This window comes from Oratosquilla oratoria, chromosome 10 (assembly GCF_046742065.1).
Source record: "Oratosquilla oratoria isolate Oo_2021 chromosome 10, ASM4674206v1, whole genome shotgun sequence".
Classification (NCBI taxonomy): Eukaryota; Metazoa; Arthropoda; class Malacostraca; order Stomatopoda; family Squillidae; genus Oratosquilla; species Oratosquilla oratoria.
The window spans coordinates 18,455,684-18,467,384 of NC_134786.1; the positions used below are offsets into that span (position 1 = coordinate 18,455,684).

Below are 11,701 nucleotides of genomic sequence, written 5' to 3' on the forward strand. Positions count from 1 at the left end.
TTTCCTCTCCTCCCAACATGATTTCGGAATGCTGTACTTGAAGTAAGCAGCTACTTCGTTGTAAGTTAGGGTGGCTGCGTATTCGTTAACGCTACATAATTTGAAAAATGCTGTCAACTGAGTGTCTCTGTTTGCCTTCTTTTTTATGTCTGCCTTTGAGGAATCGGCGTTGAAGAATACTTCGTTTTCGTCCTTTAAATGGAGGTCCAGATTCATATCAGGAGGGTAACTACTGTGTATGGGGAATCTGAATATCTTCCAAGTTGCTTCGTTGGAGTTAACGAATCTTGCATCCGTGAAGTTCTTAATTTCATTGATTTCTTCGGTTCCCTCGGTTTTAGTGAATAGAACTCTGTCACATCCTTTGTTGACGTACTTTGTAACGTACGCTATAGCCTTAATAGAATTTGAACACTCTACGTTTATGTGAGAGTTAAATCTCAAGCAAAGATAGGGGTTGTAAGGCACCACCCATGAGTTGTCGATAGTTACTTCCTGTCCCTTTAACTTTTTCACAAAGGAGAAACCTCCTTCTCCCACAGCTCTTCTCCTGTAGAGAGGGTAGCCGTTGTTTCCGAATTTTATCGTTGAACGGCACTGTTTCGGAAAATCTTTCTGGCACGTCCCTCTATCGTTTTTCTTCCCATTACAACACACGGAGCTTTCATCGTAGCCTATGCACGGTCCGTGTATCATGTTAATGGTAACAATATCATACAGTTCTGGGTGTTTTTTCTTGTCGGGTATCTCGGCGGATATTAGGCTCGAAACGGTATTTTCAGTCACTTTACGTTTCATCCATAGAAGAATGTGAACGTGAGGCAAGCCTCTTTTCTGCCACTCAATGCTGTACAAATGAGCTGAGACTTCTCCGAATATTTTATCTGTTAATAACTCTCTCATTAGTTGGTCTACCTTGAGTTTAAAAACACGACTAACTATATCTGGACGATTACAGACGTTAATAGTGTCGCCGTATAGTGTCAATTCTTTCCATTTCGGATTCATAGTGAAAGTTATGAAAAAATCCGGAGAACCGTATCTTGACACAAAACTTAACGCATCCTGTTGCCTCTCTTTCATGTATCTCGGGCCTCCCACGAAACACTTAGGAAGTAGCACTCGTTGTCCTTTATTGGCTGAATCACTCTTAAGAATATCGGACCTCTCTTTTCTGATTTCATGTTGGTTAAAACGGATATAATCTAATCGATTTGATTCAGCCTTCACGTAACAGTCAATAACGAACCTCTGGAACAGTGTTCGACATTGAAAGAGAGCTGTGAAACAGTTCTCTCTTTCCATAAACATAGAAGCGTAATATGCGCACGGAGAAATCTTCTTCTCGTTCCCAGCTTTGTTAGCCTTCAGAGACCGCAAAAGATACGTGTAACCCATATCTCCGTTGGGTATCAATAAAGGGTACTGGAACGGATCATAAAAGAAACTGGTGTGATCCACAAACCTAATTTTATATTTCGAATCCTTCTTGGGACTGGTTATCTTTATTAAAAGAGGATCGTGCTCGTCGTCTAGATTCACTATACCACCCACAATCACATTTGATGTCGGAAGGTGGTAAACTCCTTTATGTTCCTTCGTTTCAAAGTTTTCAACCGCTTTAAGTTGGAGATTCATTTGTGGTATCTCTTTATGCTTTTCAATATGCAATGCTATCAGTTCCCTGGAGTTTTCTATTTCAGACAAAATCTGTCTCAAACACTTATTGTTTTCGAGAAGGTAGTTGAATATTATACGAATTATCTCCTCGTTCTCGTTGTACTCTCTTTCTTCTATTTCTCTTCTGGATTTAGTTGATTTTTTCTCCTCGCTTATAGGTGCTTCCAAAAACAACTTAGAGACTTTATAGGTTCTGAGTCTAATTTGTTCCTCTCTACTGTTATAGAAATAGAGATCTAGGAAGTTATCGACAACCCCGTTAGGTCTTCTCCGTGTTAAGTCCTTTACGTCTCCGTTGGAAAACTTTTCTTCGTCCGAAAACATACCTCGAGTCTCCTTGTCTCCCACTAATAACTCTGGCCTCACATAACTGGTTCTGTGGTATATAGCACCCTTTATCTTGTACACCATAGCTTTTTCAGCTGCATTTTCCAATTTCTTGGATGTTGCAAAGGAACTGAAACTAAAGACAGTATTAAACCCGATTGTGTTCTTAAGAAATCTTTTAGAAAGAGGGGTAACACCTTCAAATAGTGATTTGAACTCTTCGTTTTTTATCTCAGAGGGTTTCACAGCTGGGATTTGTCCCGATCTACAACACAAACCCTCTGTCTCCCTTTTCCACCTTAAAGCATCACAGTACTTGCACTTTACGTCGCCAAGTTTTCCAATGCTGTGTTCCACAACGTCGTAGGTGTCCCTTATTCGTGCTTTCAAACCACTACAGTCTTCTTCGTAATCCGTCATTTCAAGCTTTATCCCCCCTTCCCAATGTTCCTTCTTTTCCTCCCGGACTTTTTCGAGTAACTTCTTATCTTCTTCTGTTACTAACATTATTCCTTTCTCTTGTCTTGCTAGTATCTCTTTGTATTTCTTCATTTTCTCTCTGTTATTTTCTCTATTGGCTCTAAACGTCTCTGTCTCGAGAAGTCTTTGTTCCCTCTCTTCCTTTTTCCTCCTTGAAGCTTCTACGGCCTCGAGTCTCTTTCTAATTCCTTCGCCTTTGCTGTAGCTTCTCTTTCCTTTTCTTCGGCTAACTTCTTCTTTCGTTCAGCTTCCTCCTTCCTCCGCTCTGTTCTTTCTTTCTCTTCTGCTTCTAACTGTATTCTTTTCTTCTTCTGTTCTGTTTCTCTTTGGACCTTCTTTATAGCGTGTTTGTTCCTCTTTTCAGCCACTTTGTACTTCTTAAAGATCCGTTCAAGGTAGTGCTTCTGGTACGTCTTATGGCACCACTTTCCTCCGTTATTGGCATAACTCTTGTATCCCGCAAAGTAATGCTTAATGAAATTATCTGACATTTCTTCATTAATCGCTTCTTCCAATAAGGGAATGGAGTCGAAAAGAGAATCTTCGTATTCATAGTCCTTACTATCTCGAAGAATCTTGTTGAGAGACAGAGTTTTCCGATGAAACTCTTTAATGTCCTTCTCCAACCAGAAACGTTGGTTATCAGCGTATAGAGAAGGGAATAAAGAAGAGTGCTCTGCTGTTAACTTGTTGAAAAGCGCTTTATTGTTTTGTACATTTTTCTTGTCTTGGCTCTTCTTCGTGGTGACCCAACTCCAGAAATGTCGTATCCTCCTCTTTCTCTGAGCTTCAGTTTCTTTAGCCATTTAACGATAACCAACTCCGAGAAGGGGGCCGTAGTTCAGAAACCCCAACCCGTTAACTTTCAAATGTATGCTTACAGCTAGGCCGGCGGGGTGTCCCAGAAACACAATGGAAGTCGCAGACACCCCCGGGCCGGCCGACTCAGATCGGGAGCGCTCCAGAATTTTTTTGAGAGAGTTATATATATATATATATATATATATATATATATATATATATTTCAACCACAATACACTTTAATTCTAAGCCATCAATTTCGAGAAAATCCGAGGAGGCCAACATCCAGAAATTGAAACGTGGTACGGCCAAGGAATCGAACCTGGGCTAGCACGTGACAAGTGTTAGTGACTCAACCGATTGCTCCATCAAGAGAGATATAAGTTGGGCGCAACTGTTCTTATGTATTTGTATGCTCGAGTTACATTCAAGTACACGAAGTTTTGCCTTCAACTCATCTCCATTATGATAACTCAAATGGTAGGTATACGGATGTGGGAAAGTATTTGTACATCACTAAATGGGTCCCAGTGAACAGATATATATTTCAATCAACCACAACGCACTTTAATTCTAAACCATCAACATCGAAAAAATCCGAGGAGGCCAACATGCAGAAATTGAAACGTGGTACGGCCATTAACTCGAACCCGTGACAAGTGATAGTGACTTAACCAATAGCGAAATCAATAGAAATATAAGTTGGGCGCAACTTTTAATTTATATTTGTATGCTTGAGTTACAAACAAGTATACGAAATTTTGCGTTCAACCCATCTCCACTACGATAGTACAATTGCAACTCTGCAACTCCGTAGTGGCCATTGTTTTCAAAACATCTAAGTCGTACAATGAATTTCTCGCCACCTACCCCTCTATCTACCTACTTGTCTACTTTAATTTATAAAATTCTTACATACATACATGCATACATACATACATACATACATACATACATACATACATACATACATACATACATACATACATACATACATACATACATACATACATACATCCGTACATACATACATACATACATACATACATACATACATACATACATACATACATACATACATACATACACACATACATACATAATGGTACATACATATATGCAACAATATATTAAGACTGAAAAAGTCATCAATATAATGGTTGGTGATGAATTCTTTGAGGAGGCTTCAGCCTAGGCAGAAATGATATTCCAGTCTAAATATACATTTTTTCTTCAGAGGAAAGGGAGGTTAGAAAAAATCGGATTTATAAGATATTAATACAGAAGTGATGGAAATGCTCAATCTTTTGTAATCATTGCTGTGAGAAAAACTTTGGGACCTGAAGGGATCTCAGACTGGATACTTAAAGGATAACCACACTACACATGTATTACTTTACATAAATGTGCTGTAAATCACATCTAGAATACATACACATATATATGCATATATATATATATATATGTATATATATATATATATATGTGTGTGTGTGTGTGTGTGTGTATGTATATATATGCACATATATATATACATATAAGTATATATATATGTATTATATATATGTATATATATATATACATATATATATATATATATGTATATATATATATATATATATAAATATGTATATATATGTATATATATATATATATACAGTGGTACCTTGAGATACGAATTTAATTCGTTCTGTAACCATCGTCGTATGTAAAAAAATTCGTATCTCAAAGCGAATTTTCCCATTTAAAATAATGTAATATGTATTAATGCGTTCCAACGATATGAAACCACTCCAAAAAACAGTTAAATTACATATAATATAACAATTTGTATATAAATAAACTAGTAATAACACGCATAATGATAAAATAACATATTGATGTATGATAAATGTCAATAAAATCAATAAAAAAGAAAGGAGTTTTACTGTACTGTACTTACCATAGTGACAGGTGAGGTGCGGCCTGGAGGAGGAGGAGGAGGAGGAGGGAGGGGTGGCAGGGAATGATTTTATCTCTTTTTATTTACGTACACTTAATAACTAAACAAACACTTAATAAATAAACAAACACAAATGAAAACATTGCTAAACTAATTTATATATATATATATATATATATATATATATATTTAGTTTTTATTATTATTTTTTTTTTTTTTTTTTAAATTTTGTAATAATCACTTAGGATAATAATAACTTTAATAACTTTAATGTCGTGCCTTTTTGACCTCACTTTCCTGACTTTCATCACTTTCAGGTCTGGCCCTTTTGGTCTGACTTTCTGAGACCTTCACAAAGAAACGATCAAGAGAGGTTTGTTTCAGCCTCCTATTTAAAATGTTACGAAAGAATGCGAGACACGTATCATTAAATAAGGCACTCGCTCTCCCTGTACACAATTTCTCGGGGTGTCTTTTTTCTACGAAATCAGACACTTCCTGCCACTTCCCAAGGATATCACGAATTTCACGTGAAGTTAGTTCCTCCACCGGCTCGACCTCCTCCTCACTGCTGAGTTCCTGCATTACCTCCGAGTGGGAAATCGTATGCAGCTTCTTCAGCTCCTCCGTCGTGAGTTCTTCAGCGTGCTCCTCAACGAGTTCAGCAACATCTGCATCGTCTACCTCTAAGCCCATGGAGCGACCGATAGACACTATCTCCTCCTCAACAGATTGCAGTGGTTTGAATCCCTCGAAGTTTCGCTCTAGCACTGCATCTGGCCATAGTTTGCGCCAAGCCGAGTTCAATGTTCTTTTAGTAACACCTTGCCATGCAATATCGATAATCTTAAGACAGATCACAATGTTGTAATGTTCTTTCCAAAACGCCCTCAATGTTAGGTTAGTGTTTTCAGTCACTTCGAAGCAACGCTTGAAAAGATACTTTGTGAAAAGTTTCTTAAAATTAGAGATAACCTGTTGGTCCATCGGCTGGAGGATAGACGTAGTATTGACTGGCAGATACACAACTTTAATAAATTTGAATTCATCTAAAAGGTCATCCTCAAGGCCAGGAGGGTGAGCGGGAGCATTATCCAATAGAAGGACACACTTAAGTGGTAGACCATTATCGGTTAAGTATTCCTTCACTGAAGGACCGAAAACTATATTCATCCATTCAATAAAATCTGACGAGTCACCCATGCTTTGCTATTTGCACGCCACAGAACTTGTAGTTTTTCTTTGATCACTTTATTAGCTTTGAAGGCCCTTGGGTTTTCTGAATGGTAGACTAGCAACGGTTTCACTTTGAAGTCGCCGCTAGCGTTAGAGCAAAGGGCAAGCGTGAGCCTATCTTTCATAGGCTTGTGTCCGGGCAGCTTCTTTTCTTCTGCCGTGATAAATGTACGCTTAGGCATTTTTTTTTCTCCAAAATAACCCAGTCTCGTCACAATTAAACACTTGATGCGGTAGGTATCCTTCGTCACTAACAAGCTTTTCAAACACCTTCACAAAGTTTTCAGCCGCCTTAATATCAGCACTAGAGGCTTCGCCATGACGAATTACTGAATGAATGCCAGTTCTTTTCTTAAAATTGTCAAACCAGCCACGACTGGCTTTGAACTCCTCACAACCTTGCGACGATTCTCCCTCGGTCTTGGCTGCATCACGCTTAAGGTAATTGAAAATGGTGCTAGCCTTCTCACAAATAATACTTTCAGAAACAGTCACCAGCAAATTCCTTTTCCTTAATCCATAATAAAAGTAACCGTTCCATTTCATCATGCACATCAGTTCGTAGCTTCGAAATAATGGTGACGCCTTTGGAAGGCTGCAGCTTCTTTATGGCATCCTTCTGCTTGATGATCGTGGATATTGTAGAAGGATTGCGGCCATATTCATTTGCCAAGTCGATGATACGAACACCACGCTCATGCTTCGCTATAATTTCATGCTTATCTTCCATCGATATCATTTTCTTGGGCTTTTTCTTTTCACCACCTTTGTCTTTAGCCTTGGGACCCATGGTTGATAACAAAATAAGGGTATATAATCCAAAATAAAACAAAACACAGGCACAAAACACAACGAATAAGCAAGAATGTGTAAACGAAGCGGCGGCGACAACCAAACTGGCTGGCTCCCTAGCGGCGCTCACGGCAATCATCGATTCGTATATCAAATTTTTCGTCGTATGTCAGAACAAATTTTTTAGAAATTTCCATGTCGTATCTCAAAACATTCGTATGTCAGGACAGTCGTATCTCAAGGTTTTAGTGTATATATATGTATATAGATAGATATATATATATATATATATACATATATATATATATATATATACATACATACATATGTAAGTATATATATATATATATATATATAGTATATATATACATATATATATTATATGTATATATATTTATACATATATACATATATATATATATACATACATATATGTATATATATATATATGTGTGTGTGTGTGTGCATATATATATGTGTATATATATATATACATATATATATATATATGTATACATACACATACATATATCATATATTATATATACATATATATATATATATATATATATATACATATATGTGTGTATATATATACATATATATAAGTATATATGCATATATATATACATACATTCATATATATATATATATATATATATATATATATATATATATATATAACCTGCATAAAGGATTCGATGAAATACATTACGTAGCATGCTCGTCCGAGTGCCCTTGGCGGAACGACTGGACCGTGAACCAAGTCGTTTCGTTTTAAGGGTCGTGATAGCATGGTCAGTAAGGCCTTTGCGTTATAAGACGTAAGCCGCCTAGGCAAGGGTTCGAATCCCAGTGGTTGAGTCTATTTCCAAAAAAAAAAAAAAAAAAAAAAAAATATATATATATATATATATACATATTATATATATATATATATATATATACCTACCTACGTGATTGAAGATACCAAGCTGTTTTTTGTCCCTAACATTCATCGTCTGCAAAACACCCATCGCCAGCGCCATCCTCCGCTTATGACGTATTACCGTGTATTGCAAAATTGGACATGTTGGACTAAACGCAAACGAAATATTTCTCAGAGAGATAATGAAAATTTTTCTTCTTCGAGTGAAAATAGATAGATGGATATGTTTACTAGCAGATATAAAACACAATGTATAAAATTGCGACGATAGCGCAATAAACCATATGAAACTTATTTTCATTGTGGTTCTCTTAAACTACAAACAATCCAAATAAATTTAAACAAATAATAATAAAACTAAGGACAGTAAATGTTAAATCATGATAAGGACTGAAAATAGCATTGACATAATTAATTTTGTAAAGCTAATGTATATAACTAAGAACATGACATGTTAATCTTAATAAGTTCTTACAAATATTAATCTTTCACATAACTCATTATGTAAAGGAAGAAAAAATTAATAGCACCTGAGGTATTAAACAAATAATTTATCATAGAATAATTATAACAATAACAATAAGTTATAATAAAACACTGATACATGAGTAATACTGACATTGAAAACTTAACATAAGAAAAAAGCTAGTACAAAAAAATACTAGATCTATAATAACTACATTCACATGTATTTTTCATATATACTAAAGTAAACATAAGGAAAAAATTAAGCATTGGAAGTAGTACCATGATATGTAAAAAACCTGATGATAAAAAAGACTCCTGATTTCTGGCTATCAATTGAGAACTGAAAATATCTTTAACCTGACCCTTTAAGAAAAAAAATTCTTGGCAAGACTCTTATCTCTGAAGGGAGGTCATTTCATAGTACAGTCCTAGTGTGATAAAAACTACTTTTACAGGCGCCAGAGTGTCTGATTTGGGAGCCGCTTGAGCTGTTTTCTGATGCGGTTATGTACTACTACCTGGAAATTGTATCGTAGATAGGAGTATTATTGTTGTAGATGCTATACATGATTTAATTTCAGCTGTTTAACGTGGTAATCAGTGGGCAACATTTTCAATCTTACAAATTCGTGAGCTCCTATATGACTACTGCAAGGCAAGTCTAATATAAATCTTATTATTTTATTTTGAGCCATCTCCAGTCTGGATAGCCCACTGCATCTTGAGCACTGTACTGTATAGGGTCAGTTTTAGTACCTACAAGTAATGTAGATAAAATTGGTGTTCAAATTTAAGTAAAAATGGTAAACTGAAAACCATATGTAGAAGTATCATTCTTATTTCTTCAAATAAATTGTCAAGTTCACTACAACAGAAACACAGGGGTCAACTGATTAACTTACCAGCTGGTTGTACAAGAGGACGAACTTGCATCGTAATTGATCGATACTTTGCCTGTCTACTCGTACTTTTGACAGTCTGCAATACGGGTGATGGGAATTGGTTTAAGCTAATGGGGTGTAGAAGCAGGCTCAGGATCAACCTCTGGCTCCGAGATAATGGGCTCTTCAGCTGCTTTCAGTGCCTCATTAATTGCCTGAAATATGAAGTGGACTGTCCATTAAAATCACCACCAGGCTATATGAAACAGGCCTAGGCGTATATGCTCAATGCAAAAATACACGAATCCAAAAAGGTAGGCCTAGTCCTGTATGCCTCCATAAAATATCATTAACATATTATTCATGCATCATGTCATGACACAAGTAATTTTTCCGGGGAAATTGATTTCACCAAATGTGCAAATGAAAATCACTTACCTTTTTTCTGTATCTGTTTGGAAAATTTTAGTTGTCTGCAATTTTTTGGGCTGGAATGATACATGTGCTAATGGCAGTAATAAATCGGTTCTTGCGGATGGTAAAGATTGTTCTATGTCTTGGGGCACGTCGAGTAGCCTCCAACGTGCCTTTTTGGCTACCTCTTGGTCAGTGGTTTGTACGAGTATATGCCGAATGTAACCAAAGTCGTGAAGTGCCCCAATAGCACACAAAATCCACCTGAGTGTGAGAAATGACAGAGCACCAGAACTTGTGTCTCTCCGGGTTCGGGAACTCAATAACACAACTACTATCCTTTAGCTTTGATTTGCTACAATTCCAAGCTGCACATCTGGTTCCCCTCTTTTCTCGACACCTCCGCCCACACATCCCCTCACCTCTGACTCCGCCCTGCGTGACGGATTGTCCTGTTTTAGCTCTGCGTGTTCCCCTTCTACTCACATCTCAATTGTACTTATGCCTCTGCAATTTCTTGTAATCTGTATTTTCCGAAATATAGAAGTTATGCGTTCTTCTAAGTTTCCTTTTATTCCGACTGTGGGTTCTTCGTGATTATTATTTACAAATGTGCAATAACATTTTGTCTATGTGATATATATATATGTATATATATATACGTATATATATATATATAAATATATATATATATATATATATATATAAATATATATATATATATATATATATGTTTATCTAGATATAATCTATATAAATCGTTTATAAAAATTTGTGTTTGAAAATTTAAAATTTAAAGTATATCAGGAACAACTTGGGGACAAGATGAAGTTTTATTTTGGGCTTATCGAAAGAATGATTAGTGCTGCATGATTAGAAAAAAGCTTATGTGCTACTAATTCCCAAAGGGGGAAGTAACGAGGTACCATTTAACTATAGACCGGTATCACTGACCAGCACAACAGAGAAATTATATGAAAGTGTTGTGAAAGACTGATGGGTCAAATATCTTGAAGAAATGAACATTCTGACACAACCAGTTTAGCCTTTCCCCGAGAGTGATTGATGTGCTCCAAGAGGGGGAGGGCTGGGTGGATTGTGTGTACCTCGATCTTGATATATATATATATATATATATATATATATATATATATATAAATATATGTATATATATACATATATATATATATATATAACAAACACACACACACACATAGATATATTTATATATATATATATATATATATATATTGTTTGTTTGTGTTTGTTTGTGAGTGTGTGTGTGTGTGTGTGTGTGTGTGTGTGTGTGTGTGTGTGTGTGTGTGTGTGTGTGTGTGTGTGTGTGTGTGTGTGTGTACACATACATGTATTTTTGAGACATTCTGACAGGTTGACGTAAGCGGAGTAGGAAATACAGGAGTCTTATTCTTGAGTTTATTCCTGACTAGTTTCGCAGGTATGCTGTTTCGTATACCTGCGACACTAGTCAGGAATAAACTCAAGACCAAGACTCCTGTGTTTCCTACTCCGCTTACGCCATATACATACATATATACACACACACACATATATATATATATATATATATATGTATATATATATATACATATATATAAATATATATATGAGTAACGAGGCAAAATATTTTCTTTAAGGCATATTGAATTGTATGCAACAGCAAATTGAGCTCTGATGAGTTTCCGATGAAGAGTTTCAAGTTGATACTCATACCCTGCTATGGACCAACACCGA

General features: G+C 36.1%; 1 protein-coding gene across 1 annotated transcript in view; it reads right to left on the minus strand.

Annotated features, from left to right (window-relative positions):
* Positions 1-2,427, minus strand: part of LOC143028750 (uncharacterized) — a 3,390-nt gene extending 963 nt beyond the window's left edge. The window contains exon 1 of the mRNA XM_076191120.1: positions 136-2,427. Within this exon, the coding sequence (XP_076047235.1) occupies positions 136-2,427 (2,292 nt within the window). The remainder of the gene's footprint in view (positions 1-135) is intronic.
* Positions 2,428-11,701: the final 9,274 nt, after the last annotated feature.